The following is a 21921-nucleotide window of genomic DNA, read 5'->3' on the forward strand; positions in this document are numbered from 1 at the left end:
TTGCAGTTTCTCTTCTGAATGTTCCCGAAACATTGTGTCATCAGCAAAGAGCATCTGTAACGTATTATTAGATTTATTATTATTTAATCCCATACCTCTTCCCAACACGCTAGCAATCACTTCTTTTACAACTTAGTCTAGACATCCCTGTCTTAGGCCAGTTTTCACTGGAGAAAGGCCTGCCTTCTCTCCCGCATACCTTAACTTGAGACTCGCTTTCTCATAAAAACTTTCACTCTTGTATACACTTGCTACATACACTCACATGGAAGGACCCCAATGGAAATAAGTCACTCTGTCTGACTTTTTTGGGTTATCCTAGGTTCTCTACATATATGCTGCTATGTATGATAATTCTATGTAACTGTATTTGTGTATACCTGAATAAACTTACTTACTTACTTACTTACTTACCTGCTGAGTGGCAGGAGAGAAGGTGTATATCTTAGAGTGGGCGAACTCAGGGTTGGAAGTCTCTGAGATCAACTTGGTCTTCGTCTCTTCCTTATCGAGGTAAAACTTGTAGCAGCAGTACATGTCCTGGGGACACGAGGCGGGGAACAACATTAACTTGTAGTGGAGAAGTAGATAACAGTCACATTGTCAAGGAAGAAATATCAATATTTTTAGCCAAGATCTTTGATTTGTGACTTAATTGTTGTGCTCTCTTGTTAATGTAATGAAGATTGGTGGTGTGTCAGCATTATTAATGTAGTGAAGATTGATGGTGTGTCAGCATTATTAATGTAGTGAAGATTGATGGTGTGTCAGCATTATTAATGTAGTGAAGATTGATGGTGTGTCAGTATTATTAATGTAATAAAGATTGATGGTGTGTCAGCATTATTAATGTAGTGAAGATTGATGGTGTGTCAGCATTATTAATGTAATGAAGATTGATGGTGTGTCAGCATTATTAATGTAATGAAGATTGATGGTGTGTCAGCATTATTAATGTAGTGAAGATTGATGGTGTGTCAGTATTATTAATGTAATGAAGATTGATGGTGTGTCAGCATTATTAATGTAATGAAGATTGATGGTGTGTCAATATTATTAATGTAGTGAAGATTGATGGTGTGTCAGCATTATTAATGTAATGAAGATTGATGGTGTGTCAGCATTATTAATGTAGTGAAGATTGATGGTGTGTCAGCATTATTAATGTAATGAAGATTGATGGTGTGTCAGCATTATTAATGTAATGAAGATTGATGGTGTGTCAGCATTATTAATGTAGTGAAGATTGATGGTGTGTCAGCATTATTAATGTAGTGAAGATTGATGGTGTGTCAGCATTATTAATGTAGTGAAGATTGATGGTGTGTCAGCATTATTAATGTAGTGAAGATTGATGGTGTGTCAGCATTATTAATGTAGTGAAGATTGATGGTGTGTCAGCATTATTAATGTAATGAAGATTGATGGTGTGTCAGCATTATTAATGTAATGAAGATTGATGGTGTATAATTGTTAATAATGAATTTTATAGCTCATCATGGAAAGGAGAAATACTGCTGATGAAGTTTATAATGAAATATTGAATACATAAGTTACTATAATGATTTATGATAATGATAATGAGAACTTATTACCAGATACAGGTGGAAAAAAAAACTTTTATTATCATTTAGAACTTTACTGAAGTTAAAGAGGCGATAACTGAGATAATTATAATGAAACACAGAGAGAGAGAGAGAGAGAGAGAGAGAGAGAGAGAGAGAGAGAGAGAGAGAGAGAGAGAGAGAGAGAGAGAGAGAGAGAGAGAGAGAGAGAGAGAGAGAGAGAGAGAGAGAGAGAGAGAGAGAGAGAGACTATCAGGTTAGATTAAGGTTAGGTTAGGATAGGTTAGGTTAGGTAAGGATAGGTTAGGTTATGTTATGTTATGATAGGTTAGGTTAGGTTATGTTAGGATAGGTTAGGTTAGGTTAGGTTAGGTTAGGTTAGGTTAGGTTAGGTTAGGTAAGGATAGGATAAGTTATGTTAGGTTAGGTTAGGTTAGGTTAGGTATGGATAGGACAGGTTATGTTAGGATAGGTTAGGTTAGGTTAGGTTAGGTTAGGTTAGGTTAGGTTAGGTAAGGATAGGTTAGGACAGGTTATGTTAGGATAGTTTAGGTTAGGTTAGGTTAGGTTAGGTTAGGTAAGGATAGGATAAGTTATGTTAGGTTAGGTTAGGTTAGGTTAGGTATGGATAGGACAGGTTATGTTAGGATAGGTTAGGTTAGGTTAGGTTAGGTTAGGTTAGGTTAGGTTAGGATAGGTTATGTTAGGATAGGTTAGGTTAGGTTAGGTAAGAATAGGATAAGTTATGTTAGGTTAGGTTAGGTTAGGCTAGGTTATGTTAGGTTAGGTAAGGATAGGACAGGTTATGTTAGGATAGGTTAGGTTAGGTTAGGTTAGGTTAGGTTAGGTTAGGATAGTTTAGGATAAATTAAGGTTAAGTTAAGGTTATGTTAACGTAGTTTAAGGTTACGTTGTGTACTCACCGAGTACTTATTGGGTAAACCTTTACAGCTTGTGATCTTGAGCTTAAAGTTGAAGGCTGTGCCCACCAGGTCACTCGGGGAGTCCACAAACTTGTCGTCAGCTTCAGTATACTCTTTCCCCTTGACGTCACACGGGTGTAACTCAAGCTGTAACACCAGCGTCATATTCCTTGTTACATTCCTGATCATATATTTGCTTATATTCTTTGATAATAATAATAATAATAATAATAATAATAATAATAATAATAATAATAATAATAATAATAATAATAATAATCTTTATTTCTACAAGTACATGGTAACTCTTATACAGACTGTTACAATGTATCGTAATTTTTCTTTTCTTTCATATATATAATACTACCTCGCTACCTGCTTCGGTAATAGCTAAATCGAAGTCGTTGGATCGTCGTAGTATTATCGTATTCATCCTTCATCATTTTGATACGGTTAATTAGGTAAGCTCAACCTAGTTCGAGAGTTGGGTTGTTAAGTGACGTCATAATTTGGCGGCTTCTGTTCTCCAGAGGTTACTTACCATTCACGAGGCTTGTTCCCAGTAGTCACTCACCGGCAAGCTCTGAGGACAGCTCTACTCTACATAGACTCTGCCTCTCCTACCCTGTGTTTGGAGAAGCCGGTCCAGCTCATCGTTTCAAAGACTGGCTTACTGTGTTTGCATATACATATATATGCAAAACAACCACTCTGAAAGAATAGAGAAATTCCAAGCGCTTTCGTGACTACTCACATTATCAATAATGTGAGCAGTCACGAAAGCGCTTGGAATTTCTCTATTCTTTCAGAGTGGTTGTTTTGCATATTCTGAAATCACCTGTTTACTGTGATCTTATTGCACATATATATATATATATATATATATATATATCCTAGGCAAGGACTTGCCAGAAATTGTGTAGACAGCCTGTACTGTCTGCACAGAGAGCCCATGCTGTCTGCCAGCTTAGTTCATATTTCGCGCCATGCTGGTGCTGCCACCTATAGGCGTTGCCACTTCAGCCTGTCTGCCCTTGCCTCACTCTCACTCACACAGCGGCCTAGCAGGAAGACACAAGGCCTACAAGTAGCTCTCTCTCGTGGGATGGCCCTCTCGGGCCATGGGCTCAAACACACAAGCCTGTGTACCCACCATGACTTAACAATAAACTAAGAAGCCTCCGAAGATGTATCATTTACTCCCCGCTACCAGAACACCAACTAATCCGTTATAAATGGTGGCAGCGGTGGGATGCTGTCTGCCAGCTTAGTTCATATTTCACGCCATGCTGGTGCTGCCACCTATAGGCGTTGCCACTTCAGCCTGCCTGCCCTTGCCTCACTCTCACTCACACAGTGGCCTAGCAGGAAGACACAAGGCCTACTCCTAGCTCTCTCTCGTGGGCATGGCCCTGCCCAGGCCATGGGCACAACACACAAGCCTGTGTACCCACCACGACTTAACAATAAACAAGGAAGCCTCCGAAGAAGTTTATCATTAACCACCCGCTTACAGCCTACCAAACAAACTCGTTATGAATGGTGGGGAGTGGTGGTCGCAGCAGTGTGTTTGCCCAGAGAGAGGAAGGAAGGAATGAAGTCATCTTCACTTCATCATCCCATACAAGAAGAATCCTTCTCTCAACAAGTTATCCTGATGTCGTGTCTGCACGTTTGAGCATCCAGACACAGGTACAAGCAGGATCTAACCGAAATTTGCCGAAATTCTTCGAGAATTGTAAGTGGCGTCCCAGTGACCCCACGCTACAGTGGGACCCATGCTGTTTCTCAAGTCACGTGTTCAGCGTCACTTGTATGTTGCTGTTGTTGTTCAGCTCAGCACAGCTGTTTCAGCAAGCCAGAGGTGAGTTTCGTGGTGATTTCTGCGTCCAGTGTGTTTCCCTGTGTTTGTGGGTGGGAGGAGGAAGAATGGCCAGATACTCCCTCTGCTGTGTTTTCTGCTGTATCCATGTGATTCATTGCCAGAGCTGTGTATCCGAGTGCCCAAGGCCACTCGAAGCTACGTGGATCAGCATGCCACGTAGATCACGACACCACGTGGATCCCGACACCATGTGGGTGTGGGCAATGTCACGTAGATCTACCAGCCACGTGAGTTACCAGATGTTCCAAGCCTCATGCTGAGGTCTGCTGCCTGCATCACATTAACATCACCAACGATGCTGCCCGACTTCATGGCGTCACGATGTCTGCTGATGTCACCTCACGATGTCTGCCTGACGTCACCTCGAGATGTCTGCTGACGTCACCTCGCGACATCACATGATGTCACCATCGAGTGTTCAGTAATTATTAAAATATTGTCGAGAATACTAAGAGAAGATATATGTCGTGTGTTAATTCCTCTCAGTCAGTGTTCTCACACTTTAGTATATGTCTTAGTGTCAGTTTATGCACAGAAAAGCATCATTTGCTAGTTTAAGCCATGTTGTACCGTATGTACTGCGGTATGTTTAAAGTTTCTGTGTGTCCAGTGAGGTCTGAGCCAGACCTGAGTAGCACCACTGTGCTAAGTCACCCGATGTGACCAGTGCGTATGACAGCTGATGTCAAGACAGCCCCGAGTGACCGAGCCCTCTTGTACAGAAAGCTTTTATGCTCGTCGCTCGTGATGTTCTGCAGAATCGTACCTGCTACGATTCCCATCGAGATTTGTTTCACTTCACCTCCAGACCTTCAGAATGCAGTTATATGTAGAGAAACAAGTCTGGGGATGCTTAGACTAACCTCTGCTATAACTCCAACTGTCGAGAGAATGACACAGTGTGTCAGCCTCGTGTCACAAGTTTTAGTGAGCAGCCTGCTCAAAGAAGATGTCACTTTGACTGCTAGCTCTCTCACTGCAGTCTGGTGTATGATGTTACGACTCCCAGATGTTTCACCCAGTCATCTCTGCCACGACTCGCTCCACAACTCGCTCCACGCTTGCCGGCAGTGACAGCCCAGCGACAGTACCAGTCAAGAAGCGTCCTGAGTCACTTGCCAGAAGTCCTGCCCAGTTGCCGAGTTTTGTCGACGCCTCACTCGAGGGCACCAGCATGTCATGCCCCAGGTTGAGTGAAAACCTGCAGCGACTCCTACGATGACTGCTTCACCGTTCCAGAGGAGACCGTACCCTGTTACGTCACAGCTCAGCCACAGCGATGTCTCCTGTGCTGCAGTATCTGTCCAGATGCAGGAAGGCGTGCAGTGATGCCCTTCGACGCTCAATGCCTTTGACCACGATGTTTAGCACACCCCACATGTTTTTTTTCTTCCCTCCCTGTAGGAAGTTTTTTTTTCCATGTCCATATGTATATATATGTTTTTATTTTGTGTTCTGTGCCCTGTTCCTACGAGAGAGAGACCGAGTTTCTTTTACCACCAGTATTGTCGCGTCGGGACGACGCACGGTAGGTGGCCGAGCATATGTAGACAGCCTGTACTGTCTGCACAGAGAGCCCATGCTGTCTGCCAGCTTAGTTCATATTTCGCGCCATGCTGGTGCTGCCACCTTTAGGCGTTGCCACTTCAGCCTGCCTGCCCTTGCCTCACTCTCACTCACACAGCGGCCTAGCAGGAAGACACAAGGCCTACAAGTAGCTCTCTCTCGTGGGATGGCCCTCCCGGGCCATGGGCTCAAACACACAAGCCTGTGTATCCACCATGACTTAACAATAAACTAAGAAGCCTCCGAAGATGTATCATTTACTCCCCGCTACGAGAACACCAAATAATCCGTTATAATTGGAATCTTCTCGGATATTGAGAAAGTGGTACCCCACCTGAGCTGTATATAGTGATTTCTATTGTATAGACAGAGATTATCAATTTCATATATTTAAGCATAAGAATTGCTTATGATTTAATGGGCCAAAACTATTTAAAAGTGAATGTACTCTTTTTCGTATATCCTAGATGAAGTTAAGTATGTTTATTAAAACTAACATAATAGTGATGACCTTGTCTTGATTCACCCCTAGTTTTTGAAGATTGATGAAACTGAGATATCAAGGAAATTGGTTTATTAATAGTATTACGAAAAAAGGAGACTCCTTCCCTTGTTGAGGAGAAAGCAATGTAACCCAGGATAAACAATCATTTTTAAAAAAACAAGCTCCTATTCGTAATAAATGGGGGCCTGTCTGGGAGCTCTAGTTTGACCCATTATTGACCTATTATAATCTACTATGGAAGAGTTAAAATCCTTATTCGAAAACATTACTGCTCAAAGACTAGCCACATTGAAATTACAAACATGTTGGCAAATCGCTAGAGTTTTAGGGGTACCATATGAGAGACACTATTCTGCAAACACAGTGCACTCCATCATACAAAACTTATTGTTTCCCGATGATCAGGACGAATCTGTAGACAAAATAGAGGAAACTGATAGCCTGATTTCCCAGTTATGTAGCACACCTCAGAAAGGAAGGGAATCCAATACGGTGCTACCTCCGGAGGAGATACCAAGAGTTAGTCAGGAAGAGATCGAGGTGGCACTTATAGCCGACCCTATATCTCCAGCCCTTACGATGTTCTCCAGATTGACTGAATCCGACCAACCCGGACCTACAAACAGCAATCCGTGACCAAATCCTTCCTTGAAACACTATCCTCAGAGCAATGCAAATGGATAGAGTGCATTCTCCATCTTCAAGCTAACCAGCTTGAGCTGCAACGAAAGTTGAATCAGGAGGACTTCAAAAGAGAGTCGATTCGTTATGAAAGACAGCTATTATGAGAAAAATTAGGCAGTCGAGGTAAAGGTATTCCCAACCACTTTGACCTGCACTGCGCTGCTCATTTGGTTCCCAAGTTCAGTGATACTAGCCCCGACTCTTTCTTCGAAGCATTCGAAAACAAAGCACACATGATGCATTGGCCCAAGGAACACTGGGCTGCCTTGTTACATACAGTCCTTACGTGGAAAGCTCAAAACTGTACGACTAGATTACCTTCTGATCAATATTACAATTATGACATCATGAAAAAAACCGTGTTAGTCTCTTATGAATTGTTACCGGATACTTATCAGAAAATTTTCCAGAGTTTAACACGACAACCCATCAATCCTGGCTTGAGTTTGCGAGGGAGAAGCAAACAAGCTCCTGTTCATAATACAGACCTAGCTGACATCAGTGATATACTATGTGCAAAGCCCCTGGTTATACAGAGCTGTCTCTCTGTGTCCATCTGCTCTGTCTACATCTGTGTCTCTGTCTGCCTATCTTACAGTCTTTCTGTATCTTTGTTCCTTTCTCTTTATTTATATATAATTGTATGCAGAACAACCTCTGTGAGAAAATAGTGAAATTCCAAGCGCTTTCGTGACTTCTCACATTATCAAGGAACTCTGTTCCTTGATTATAGTTCCTTGATAATGTGAGAAGTCACGGAAGCCCTTGGAATTTCACTATTTTTTCACAGTGGTTGTTCTGCATATTGTGATATCACCTGTTTACTGTGATCTTATTGCATATAATTGTATGTCTGTCAATGTACCTACCTGTTCCCTTGTTCTTTGTCAACCTGTTTCCTCTGTTCATATTTATATAATTTCTTTAGTGTATTGACTTTATTCATCTTCTACATGTATAATAATCATTTGCTTCACGTGAAAGATTCACCTTCACCTCAGACTCCCATGAGTCTTAGACTTATCTTCATTAGACTCATCTTACACAATAAATTAATTTTTAACATCGTTTTAGTTGATAGAAATAATTTATTTTTTATTATTAAATACTTATCGTCAAGACTCACGCTCACACAAGAGTCACGTTCACACAAAAGTCACGTTCACACAAGAGTTACGTTCATCTGAGACTCACGTTCATCATGCCAACATCAGCGCCCTTGTAGTTAGTAATCTCAAGTTGTTCCTTCAGCTCGACGCTGTAGGCCAGGGGCTGGAGGTTGACCTGCACCGTGCCGATGTGAATCTCAGTGTCCAGTGACTCCTGGAAGGGATCCTCCTCCTGAGGAACACCAAGGAACGCTGAGTTACTAACTAATATTAACATAGTTGACACCTAAATCAACCAGCCAGGCTAAAGTGATCTCTTTCTTTCTGTCTGTCTCCCTCTCTCTTTCTGTCTGTCTCTTTCTGTCTGTCTCTCTATGTCTGTCTTTCACTTTCTCTCTCTCTCTGTCTTTCTCAATCTCTCTTCCCTCAAGGGAGTTTCCTTGACGCTGGTGAAGGGCTCTTGATCTAGGGAATTGGATCTGTGCTTCAGTTCCCTGAACTGAGCCTGAATACCATCCATTCCTCTCCCCCACGTGCGCTGTATAATCCTACAGGGTTTAGCGCTCCCATGCTTACAATAATCTCAGTCTCTCTCTCTCTCTCTCTCTCTCTCTCTCTCTCTCCCTCTCTCTCATTTTCACCTAAATAGCAACAATAATGTTTAAGTGTGTGGCTGGAAGTGTACCTCGGGCTTCTCCCACTCGTCCTCATCTTCATACTTCTGGTACATCTCCTTCATCATGTAGAGACGACTGAGGAACTTCTCTTTGGTCCAAACGAACTCCGTCCCATTGGCCAGGTTCTTCATCTTGACGTGTACCTGTCGAACAGCAACCAGGGTTATTCTTACTACTCCTCTTCAAGGGGGGCTCCTTGGCGTGGTGAAGAGGCTCTTGGTCTGAGGAATTAGACCTGTTGGTCTCCTTCCTCAGACCGAACCTAATTACCCCCCATCCCCCCTTCCCTATCCCATCCTCCCCTTTTTCCTTTCTTCCTCCTCCTCCCCACCACTCCCTTTTGCCCTTCCTCTTTTTGGCCTTTGGGATTTTTCCCACAGGCACGCTGGTTCCTAGGTAGGGGAAAGGGTACCGGGGTCCATCCCATTCCGTTGAGGTTCTTGGCGGTGGCGTAGTTTGCTGTGGAATCTGGATCGCCTGGGGATGTCCCGATCCCTCTCCAGTATCCCGGAGGGTGGCTTTGGGTGTCTTTCGGGTGACGGGTGTATCTCTGGAAGCCACCTTTCGAATTCCAGGGGTGGTGGCCGAAGGAGGTATACTTTGTGGCAGATATCCAGCCGCCCTCTCTTTTGTCCACCGAGGTACGTCGGCAGATGTGAGGTTACTATCCTGTATTGCTGGTTTACTGGTATGAAGGGTAGGGTATGGCACGGGTTCCATGCTGCATCTGCGCTACTTGCAGTGCTGAGGTCCTCTTGGGCGTGGAGGGAGATTTCCGGCCCTTTCATTCCTCCTGGGAACTATTTCTCCCCGCTTCCCCCTTTTTTTATTCTTTTTTTTCATTTTTATTTTCTTTTCTTTCTTTTTTTCTTAAAAACATAAAGAAAAGAAGTAACCTAACCATGGAGAACCCAGTCCATGAACCTACTACCCCCAGGCCCTTTCTTGATACCACACCCCATTCTGACCCTGCCTCGTTTTTTGACCACTCTTCAGACACTCCTGCTGCCCCTGTACTTCTTGCTGGTGCTGTTTCCTCACCTGCTTCAGGTACCAGGGTTTCGACTGACTCCTTCAATTTGTCTCACCTCTGCTCTCCTTTGACTATGCTTCTGGCCTCTCCCTCTATTGTGCGGCAATTTTCGATTCGCCAGCCCGTTTCACGTCGGACCAACTCCGGTCCCACTCCTAAACGCCAACGACAATCTCCTGATGATGCTACTTCGTTAAGTTCCCATTCTACTCTGAAAAGACCGACACGTCATGCACTCCCTCTCCACGCTCAGTTTCAGACCACACAATGGACTAAATTCTTTACTTTAAGACCGACATCTTCTACTGCCTATCTTTCCGACATTAGTATTGGCAAAACGCTCCTATGCCATGTTGGTAGAGATATTTCATTTCATGCTCTCAAGAGCGGTACGTGCATTGTCACTGTCCAGAATGCTACCCAAGCTCATGATCTTTCTTTCCTTTCTTATATTGATACTACTCCTATCACTATTGAAAAACATCTTTCTCTCAATTCTTGTAGTGGTTCTGACATTCTACCCCATGCCATAGTCCAACAGAATTTCCAGACATGTGGCAACAACATTCTTGAACAGCTAGAACTCCAGAATCTCCCAATCCTCAAAGTAGACACTTATGTCCTTCCTGCCTGTGGGCAGAGACGATACCCTTGCAATGTGGCTCGATTAACTTTCGACAGCCGTGAACTCCCGCTCTCTGTTTATGTCGCAGGACATCGGTTACAAGTTCGAAAGGTGATCCCTACAACACAACAGTGTAGAAATTGCTGGTGTTTTGGTCACCCAGCGAAATATTGCAGATCTAAAGCTGAATGCCCAGTCTGTGGTGCTGAGGACCATTCTAATATGTCTTGCAGTTGACCTCCCTCTTGCCTTAATTGTCATGAGGCTCACCCTTCGTACTCTTGCCGTTGCCAGGTCTACTTGAATGAACGTGAAATCCATTGCCTCAAAGAAGCAGAAGGTCTCCCTTATGCTATGGCAGTTTCTCATCTCCACCTCCAAGGGAGACTACCCCGTGTTGTCACTCACAAGCCCCGGTATCGACAAGATCTCGTACAACACCTACCAATCGCCCCTCTACTTCTCAGAAGTCCAAAAAATACCCCACATTTTACCTTTCCAGTCTCTGTACCTGGTTTTTCCCCTCTCACTGGCTCTATTACAAGTGTGGAGGTTCACCCCCCTCCTCGTTCTGTGCCTCCCTCCCCTGTCCCCTCTCGAGCCTCTCTCTCTTCTGCCTCCTCCCAGGTTTCTGCCTCTTCTGTCCCCTCCCACACTTCATCTCCAGTTCCCAACACGCTTTCGTCCCCCCCTACTTTAGTACAGTCTATTACTGTCCCAATCTTTACTCACCCTCCTTCTTCTATCTCCAATATTGTCTCCCATACAATGTCTTTGAGTTCAGAAACACTTGACGCTATTTCAGAATATATTGCAGAGATTAAACCTTCTTTGGACACTGATCCACCTCCTGTTCCTTCTCTTCCCTCTCCTCCATCTCCACAACTCCATTCTTCGCAATGCTCCGTTCCTTCTCTGCTTGAACGTCTTCCAATGCCACCGCACGTTGACTTTTCTAACCTCTGTAGTCCGTAGGTGCCCTTCCCTACAGATTCCTGGTATTTTCCTCATTGCCAATCATGGCCTATTTACAGTGGAATATCTGCTGCCTCAGGGGTAATCAGGGTGAGCTTCAGATGTTGCTTTCCAGGTTTTCCCCTGTTGGTGTTTGCCTACGAGAATCAAAATTACACTCAGCTATTTTCCAACCTATCTCAGGCTATAATTTGTTGTATTCTTCGGATCCTTTCTCAGATGGGACCTTTAATGAAAGTGCCCTTCTTCTATGCAATGATATTCCGTACTGTCAACTATTTGTCCATACCTCGCTGCATTACACCGCAGCCCGTATCCACTTGAATAAGTGGTTTACAATATGTTCTTTATATCTCTCTCCTTTTCGGGCATTTTCTATCCCAGATTTTGTCTTTCTTGTTTCATCCTTACCACCACCACTTGTTACTTGGCGATTTTAATGCCCACCATTTCCTCTGGGGGGTCTCATTGTGACTCACGTGGCATCCAGTTGAAGGCTTTTCTCGTCTCTCACCCTCCATGTTTTAAATACGGGTACTCCCACCCATTTTGATCCTCATACTCATACTCTCTCTTGCATCGATCTATCGGTCTGCTCTTCCTCCACTGCACTAGACTTCGCCTGGTCTTTTCTACCGGACTTACATGACAGCGATCATTTTCCAATCATTCTTACTTCTTCATATTCACCACCTTTCCGTAGCCCTCGTTGGGAATTTGATCGAGCAAATTGGGCCCTTTACTCACAACTCACTGCTTTTAGTGAAGTTCCTTCTTCATCCTCCATTGATGAGCTCCTATACCTCTTCTCGACGTCAGTTTTAACCGCAGCTTCTCATTCTATACCCCAAACCTCAGGCAGGCATTCTCAGAAGTGCGTACCTTGGTGGTCTCCTGCTTGTGCTCGTGCAGTATGTTTGAAACGCGCTGCGTGGGGCAGGTACTGGTACAATAGAACCGATGAGAGACTTCTTGATTTTAAGCAGAAGCATGCGGTCGCTCGCCGTGTCATCCGTGACGCTAAGCGCACTTGCTGGCGAGATTATGTTTCCACCATTACCTCTGCTTCCTCTATGAGTGCAGTCTGGAAAAAAAGTGAGGAAATTGAGTGGTAAATACACTCCTGACCCGGCTCCAGTTCTACGGGTCGCCGGTATTGATACAGCAAACCCTCTTGACGTTGCCATTGAAATTGGTACTCATCTGGTCTGTATTTCCCGGGGGCTCCATCTATGCTCCTCGTTTCTTTCCTCAAAGTCTGCCAGAGAGTTAGTACCCTTGGACTTTTCTTCTTTCAGAGAAGAACAGTATAATGTGCCTTTTACACTTCGGGAACTGGAGGCAACACTCTCAGCTTGCCGATCATCGGCAGCTGGGCCTGACGACATTCATATTCGGATGTTACAACATTTACATCAGTCAGCCCTTGTAGTCCTGTTACACCTCTTCAATCTTATTTGCTCACAAGGAGTTCTTCCCCAGCTGTGGAAATCTGCCATTGTTCTCCCTTTCCACAAGCCGGGTACTACGGGACATGATGCCTCCCACTATCGCCCCATTGCTCTTATTAGTGCAGTTTGCAAAGTGATGGAACGTCTGGTAAATTGACGTTTAATGTGGTATTTAGAGACACACAACAGTTTCTCCACTAGTCAATATGGCTTTCGTAAGGGCCGATCTACCATAGACCCCTTACTACGCTTTGATACGTATGTTCGTAATGCCTTTGCGAATAACTACTCAGTTATTGCCATATTTTTTGACCTTGAGAAGGCATATGACACAACTTGGAGGTATAATATTTTGGCGAAAGCCTACTGCTTAGGCCTCCGAGGCAATCTACCATCCTTCCTTAAGAACTTTTTAACTGAGAGACATTTCCGTGTTCGAGTCAATAATTTGCTGTCCCCGGACTTTGTCCAAGCTGAAGGTGTCCCTCAGGGATGTGTTCTGAGCACAACACTTTTTCTCCTTGCTATAAATGATTTGGCCTCTTTTCTTCCATCCAATATTTGGTCATCACTCTATGTAGATGACTTCGCTATTGCTTGTGCAGACGCTGACTGTCACCTCATTACAGTTTCTCTCCAGCATTCGGCCGACCGTGTTTCCAATTGGGCCACCATGCATGGGTTTAAATTTTCCAGTACCAAAACTCACCAAATTACTTTCACTAGAAGCTCTGTCATCTCCAATCATCCTTTGTACCTCTATGGCTCCCGTATCCCTGAACGTGATACAGTCAGGTTTCTAGGCCTTCTCTTTGACTGTAGGTTATCCTGGAAACCTCACATTACCTCACTGAAGGCAACTTGTCACAGCCGGCTGAACCTTCTTAAAACCCTTGCTCATCTTTCATGGGGAGCTGATCGTCGAACTCTCCTTCGCCTACATTCAGCCCTCATTTTATCGAAACTCGATTATGGTGACCAGATCTATTCAGCGGCCTCTCCTGCTACTCTCTCTAGCCTTAACCCCATCCATCACCAAGGATTACGTTTATGCCTTGGTGCTTTTTGCTCTTCCCCTGTTGAGAGCCTCTATGCAGAAGCGAATGTCCATCCTTGTCTGATCGCCGTGATGCCCATTGCCTTCGCTACTATGTAAGCTCTCACGATCTCCGCAATCCTTCCATTTATAGAATGGTCACCGATACTAGTAGACATTATTTGTTCGCCGCCCCTGTTTGCTCCGTCCCTTCTCTCTTCGCCTACATTCGCTCTTATCTTCCCTTCAGTTACCACCTTTATATGTTCATGTAGCATCTCACTTTTCCCTACCCCCCTGGGAAGCTCCAGCTGTTCGAGTCTGTTCTTTCTCACTCCCTTGCTCGAAAGGTTGCTTCCCGCTCTCTTTTTCTTGACCACTTCCACTCTCATTCTCAAGCCCTCGCAGTGTACACAGATGGCTCTAAGTCTTCTGACGGCGTCGGATTTGCAGCTTTGTTTCTGGACAGCATCGTGCGAGGGCATTGACTATCTTCGGCTAGCATTTTTACTGCTGAATTGTATGCCATTCTTGCAGCACTTATTCGTATCGCATCTATGCCTGTGTCATCATTTGTGGTTGTCTCAGACTCCCTTAGTGCTCTACAGGCTATACGGAAATTTGATACACCTCACCCCCTAGTTCTCCGTATCCAACTTTGGCTACGCCTTATCTCTACCTAGCATAAAGATATTGTTTTTTGTTGGGTCCCTGGTCATGTTGAAGTACATGGCAATGAACAGGCAGACACTGCTGCGCGGTCAGCAATACATGACCTACCAATTTCATATAGAGGTGTTCCATTTACGGGCTATTTTGCTGTAATAGCTACCCATCTTCACACCCGTTGGCAACAACGTTGGTCAACTCTACTCGGTAACAAACTTCATTCTATTAAACCAAGCATAGGTTACTGGCTGTCTTCTTGTCATCAGTGCCGAGGTTGGGAGACTACTCTCTCCCGCCTTCGCATTGGTCACACCCGTTTTACTCATGGGTATCTCATGGAGAGGCACCCTGTTCCTCTCTGTGAGCAGTGTCAAGTTCTAGTATCGATTAGCCACATTCTGTTAGACTGCCCTCTCTATCAACGAGCACACAGAATTTACCTCCAACGTCGTCTTCGTTCTACTACTCTCTCTTTACCTTCCCTTCTTGCTGATGGACCCTCCTTTAATCCTGACTCTCTCATTGACTTCTTGACAACGACTGATTTACTCCACAAACTCTGATGATGATACCTTTTGCACTCCCCACAGCACTTTCTACCTCAGTCTCTTGCTGCCCTCTACCCTTTCACCATCCACTGCCCCGCTGTTCTCTGTAACCTATTACTCATCCATCTCCCTTTTGCCACCTGATGCCCTCGCTTCCTTCCTGCCCTGCAACGCTGTATAGCCCTTGTGGTTTAGCGCTTCTTTTTTATTATAATAATAATATTCTTACTACTTCACAATTCTTAAAATAAACCATACTTGAAAGATGAAATTGATTTATGAGATTTCAGTGTTGGACCATTGTAGTGGCGGCTGCAGCGGTTACGTGGCAGTGAGGTGCTTAAACAGTGTCATGATAGCAACAAATGAATAACTATTGTAAGTATGTATTTATTCTTTTATTGTATTGGCGTCTATGAAAAAAAAGTGAGGTTGTTTACCTATGACTTGCCTTGTTCTTTTCTACCCTCATCTGAGGCACAAAATACAGCCTACCTAACACATGAGACATGAGATGCTACCTACCTCGGTCTTGCCTTGCTCCTTGCCTAACACTTGAGGCGCCACCATCAAAATCTCAAACTTGACAGCCTTGTCCAGCTCCTCGGAGATGGAGTTGGCTTCCTCCACGGCCGGCATCACCTCCAACAGGTCCTCCTGGATCTTAGACATATCTGTAACAGGGAGTGATGATCCTCACACAGCTGTCACAACAACGAACATTCTAAGGCAATTTTGTAGGTGTCTCGACACTTTAGGACTGAACTCTTTGGTTGCAATGTCTAAACCATCATAGAAGTTAATATTATTGTCTGGCTGGCATCCCTTATTTTCTAATGGCCATTATTTATGTCTAATGTCATCTGGATAACTGTGTAACAGAGAAGGTAATCTAATGTCATAAATATATCTTATTACTTCCTGGGGCCTAAATTTCAATGTAATCAACTTAACTGCTCCAGTCACACAGACTATACTGACCTCTCAAGAATCTTCACTCACGGTGGTAAACAAGCTATTTAGACAGAACAAATCATTTTTGCAGTCCACACGCACACTAGTTTATATGGCAGTACTCACCAGCATCACCGTTGGACGACACAGCCAAACCATTCTTGGCAGCGATCTCCTCCTGAGCAAAGGCGTAAGTGATCTCATTGTAATTTATCTTGGCCTTCTTGCTCTCCATGGGATTCTGGAAAACCCACATCTGCGTGGCCCCGAACAGCAGTCTGAGGAAGACAAGGTGAGCTACTCTGGAAACTCGGTTTTCTATTTCTGCTGATGATGCTAGTTATATATAAATTTTATTTTAATTAATAGCTCGTTAAATATTGTCTGAAAAAGGCCAGGAAATTTAAACTTTTATTCATGTAAATCTTTTGTAGTTTATGACCTGCAATTTAAAAAAATCAGACTGACAGAAAGAAGACGTAATTACTTTTCGCACCAACATCCCTGGCGGCTGCACTACCAACACTCTCAACCGGCACCATTATTACTGAACCTGGCTACTGGCACCAGCATCACTAACACCATCACCAATAACATTCTCTACTGGCACCAGAATCACTGTCTCCGGCTACTGACACCACCATACTATGAGGTCACCTGTCACTCACCTGTCGTTGTGACAGAGGGTTGTCTCACCCTGTATGGCTGACCCATTGACAAGGACGCGACAGTCAGTGTTGAAAGGTTTGATGCTCACTTTACCATCCTTGGCTACGGTAATGACTGCATGCTGCTCCTGGATGCTGTAAACACGCACCACACAACATGAATATGTTACTCGCACGTATCTATTAGTAAAACTGTATTTAAATATTAATAATACTAGCCATTTACTTGAAGCACAAGTACAGGTTGAAAGTAAGAGGTGCGAGGCTGTATTACTAAATATCCCAAGTTACCAGCCACCACGAGGCGTCGGAACACAGAAGTAATACTTGATGTAATGTTCATCTCAGCCCTTCTGGAGCATTGTTTTATCATCCACTATCATACCAAGTACTCGTTTATTACACACACGTCTCGCTATGTGCGTGGGAACCCACACCACCACCCTGTCTCTCCGAGTCCACTACAGACACCTACTGTGTGTCGTCACTTAAGTATGGATTCAACGTAAAAGGTACTATACATGCAGTTAATAACATTTGTCAACTTACTTTCCCCTAACATACGTGGATCATCAGTCAACAATTCTAGGCACATTGAACATTAAAATGGTATAAAATACCGACAGATTGTTAGGTAAGACACATATGCAACATTTAGGTATCTTTATTTCGAAACGTTTCGCCTACACAGTAGGCTTCTTCAGTCGAGTACAGAAAAGTTGATAGAAGCAGAAGATACTTGAAGACGATGTAATCAGTCCATCACCCTTAAAGTTTTGAGGTGGTCAGTCCCTCAGTCTGGAGAAGAGCATTGTTCCAAAGTTTGAAACAATATGGAGTTGAAGTGACAGGATGGAGCCTTATATAGCGCCAGGAGGTGAGACGTAGGTCACTAGAAGAGGTAAGAACTTCAACTCCATATTGTTTCAAACTTTGGAACAATGCTCTTCTCCAGACTGAGGGACTGACCACCTCAAAACTTTAAGGGTGATGGACTGATTACATCGTCTTCAAGTCTCTTCTGCTTCTATCAACTTTTCTGTACTCGACTGAAGAAGCCTACTACGTTTCGTAATAAAGATACCTAACTGTTGCATATGTGTCTTACCTAACAATTCTAGGCACTTCTAAAGCTCTAACACAAGTAAAATCGTCAGGTACCCAAGCTATCCTAGCACAGCCTAGTTGTATTAACACCAGCCTGTTACTCGGCTTCCCGGTCTTACTCATGGCAGGATATAGTTGATGGGTTTCCATCAGCTGTAAACAAGTTTTTTTTTTTAAAAAGACATGACCTGCTTTCCAGCATGCATGCAAGATCATGGTCCTCTCCGCATTTTTCTCTCTCAGTTGTGACTTGACAATGGTCCAGGATGGGCCGAAACGTCATCATAAGGATGCGAAACGTCATCATAAGGATGCTTTCCTAAGTGTGGGTTATTTGTGACTTTTATTTAATATTTCTCCATCTTCCTCTCTCCCCAAGACACAAAGGTAACTGCAAATTTAGCTGAAGTTGTTGTTGTTGTTAGGTATAGGAACACAGATGCGACTAATGTGACATTTTATTGTAGCAACGTTTCGCTCTCCAGGAACTTTGTCAAGCTGTTACAAACAATACAAACAACGTTGCCACAATAAAATATCACATCAGTTGCATCTGCGTCCCTTTACTTAACATTTTGTCGGTAATTCTACCATTATCACTAACGCTGTTGTCCTTACTTGGGACTGATCATAGTAATGGTGGACTCCTCGCCCTTGCGGTTGCCTACAGTGCTCACTCCAGGATTGAGGATGTGCACAACTCGACCTGACAACATAGGATCCACGTTGAGGTTGTAAATGTGAGGTTTGGTCTGCTTGTCTTGTTCCTTCTTAGCGATGGATGGGTCCTGTCAAGACAAACACAATCATAAGGCCACAGTAGAAGTAACAATGATTTTTCTTGGGTTTGCATGGAGAGAAGAAACCTCAATAAGAAGACTAGAATAGAATCAAAGGAGGCACCAGAATGTCTGAACTGGGGAGTTATAGTGGTAGTTGTTATTATCATTACTATCTTGATTTGGGAGGCTTTGGGGGGCTGAGGGGAATTTTCTCGGGGGCTGAAGCCCCACCAAGACCCTCAAGCAAAAACAACGATGAATTTTCTCGAATTATCATCAGTTAACTCTAAATAATTTACCACTTATGTGTGTCTAAAATTATTGTAGATATGTTCTATCTACTGTAGAGTGGAAGATCTTATGAGAAAAATGCAAATAAACGTCCATGAAGGGAGGGAGGGAAGGAAGGATAAGTGAGGAAAGAAGGATGGAACAAAAGGAGAGGTGATAGAAGTGAAAGGGAAGAGAGGGAAAGTAATGTCATGTCATGTGATTGGAGATGATGATGGGCAGTGAGGGGAGGCGAAGAGAGGAGTTGAAGCACCTCAAGAAGCAAGAAGACAAAGAGGGGAGACGAGAAGATGGGGAGGGAAGAGAGGTAACTGTTATGATGTCTTTCCTTAATTATTATCACGTTTCTCAGTAATTCCCTGATCTTCTAGGAACACTCGTCTGAGCAACTTTAGTGACATGTTTAAACGGATAATTTAAAACACTGCATATATCTTGTAATGTTACAGTGGTAGTGTTACCACTGTAACAGTACCACTGTAACATTACTACTGTAACATTACCACTGTAACATTGCTACTGTAACATTACTACTGTAACATTACAACTGCAACATTACTACTGTAACATTACTACTGTAACATTACTACTGTAACATTACTACTGTAACATTACTACTGTAACATTACTACTGTAACATTACTACTGTAACATTACCACTGTAACATTACTACTGTAACATTACTACTGTAACATTACTACTGTAACATTACTACTGTAACATTACTACTGTAACATTACTACTGTAACATTACTACTGTAACATTACTACTGTAACATTACCACTGTAACATTACCACTGTAACATTACCACTGTAACATTACTACTGTAACATTACTACTGTAACATTACTACTGTAACATTACTACTGTAACATTACTACTGTAACATTACTACTGTAACATTACTACTGTAACATTACTACTGTAACATTACCACTGTAACATTCCCACTGTAACATTACCACTGTAACATTCCCACTGTAACATTAATACTGTAACATTACCACTGTAACATTACCACTGTAACATTCCAACTGTAACATTACCACTGTAACATTGCCACTGTAACATTAATACTGTAACATTACTACTGTAACATTACTACTGCAACATTACTACTGTAACATTACCACTGTAACATTGCTACTGTAACATTACTACTGTAACATTACAACTGCAACATTACTACTGTAACATTACTACTGTAACATTACTACTGTAACATTACTACTGTAACATTACTACTGTAACATTACTACTGTAACATTACTACTGTAACATTACTACTGTAACATTACCACTGTAACATTACCACTGTAACATTACCACTGTAACATTACTACTGTAACATTACTACTGTAACATTACTACTGTAACATTACTACTGTAACATTACTACTGCAACATTACTACTGTAACATTACTACTGTAACATTACTACTGTAACATTACCACTGTAACATTCCCACTGTAACATTACCACTGTAACATTCCCACTGTAACATTAATACTGTAACATTACCACTGTAACATTACCACTGTAACATTCCAACTGTAACATTACCACTGTAACATTGCCACTGTAACATTAATACTGTAACATTACTACTGTAACATTACTACTGTAACATTACTACTGTAACATTACTACTGTAACATTACTACTGTAACATTACCACTGTAACATTACCACTGTAACATTACCACTGTAACATTACTACTGTAACATTACTACTGTAACATTACCACTGTAACATTACTACTGTAACATTACCACTGTAACATTACCACTGTAACATTCCCACTGTAACATTACTACTGTAACATTACCACTGTAACATTACCACCGTAACATTCCAACTGTAACATTACCACTGTAACATTGCCACTGTAACATTACTACTGTAACATTACTACTGTAACATTACTACTGTAACATTACTACTGTAACATTACTACTGTAACATTACTACTGTAACATTACTACTGTAACATTACCACTGTAACATTACCACTGTAACATTACCACTGTAACATTACTACTGTAACATTACTACTGTAACATTACTACTGTAACATTACTACTGTAACATTACTACTGTAACATTACTACTGTAACATTACTACTGTAACATTACTACTGTAACATTACCACTGTAACATTACCACTGTAACATTACCACTGTAACATTACCACTGTAACATTCCCACTGTAACATTACCACTGTAACATTCCCACTGTAACATTACTACTGTAACATTACCACTGTAACATTACCACTGTAACATTCCAACTGTAACATTACCACTGTAACATTGCCACTGTAACATTAATACTGTAACATTACTACTGTAACATTACTACTGTAACATTACTATTGTAACATTACTACTGTAACATTACGACTGTAACATTACTACTGTAACATTACCACTGTAACATTACTACTGTAACATTACTACTGTAACATTACTACTGTAACATTAATACTGTAACATTACTACTGTAACATTACTATTGTAACATTACTACTGTAACATTACCACTGTAACATTCCAACTGTAACATTACCACTGTAACATTGCCACTGTAACATTAATACTGTAACATTACTACTGTAACATTACTACTGTAACATTACTATTGTAACATTACTACTGTAACATTACTACTGTAACATTACTACTGTAACATTACCACTGTAACATTACTACTGTAACATTACTACTGTAACATTACTACTGTAACATTAATACTGTAACATTACTACTGTAACATTACTATTGTAACATTACTACTGTAACATTACCACTGTAACATTACCACTGTAACATTACTACTGTAACATTACTACTGTAACATTA

At 42.3% G+C, this 21921-nt stretch overlaps 1 protein-coding gene across 1 annotated transcript in view; it reads right to left on the reverse strand.

The window, feature by feature from the left end:
- LOC128684272 (kinesin-like protein KIF28) overlaps window positions 1-21921 on the reverse strand; it is an 83357-nt gene that overhangs the window by 34738 nt on the left and 26698 nt on the right. Inside the window, exons 9-16 of the mRNA XM_070097109.1 lie at window positions 18599-18768; window positions 16874-17008; window positions 16332-16483; window positions 15777-15925; window positions 8923-9057; window positions 8323-8469; window positions 2489-2635; window positions 415-540 (exon numbers count right to left, since the gene is read on the reverse strand). Of these exons, the coding sequence (XP_069953210.1) occupies window positions 415-540; window positions 2489-2635; window positions 8323-8469; window positions 8923-9057; window positions 15777-15925; window positions 16332-16483; window positions 16874-17008; window positions 18599-18768 (1161 nt within the window). The remainder of the gene's footprint in view (window positions 1-414; window positions 541-2488; window positions 2636-8322; window positions 8470-8922; window positions 9058-15776; window positions 15926-16331; window positions 16484-16873; window positions 17009-18598; window positions 18769-21921) is intronic.

This window comes from Cherax quadricarinatus, chromosome 4 (assembly GCF_038502225.1).
Source record: "Cherax quadricarinatus isolate ZL_2023a chromosome 4, ASM3850222v1, whole genome shotgun sequence".
NCBI lineage: Eukaryota > Metazoa > Arthropoda > Malacostraca > Decapoda > Parastacidae > Cherax > Cherax quadricarinatus.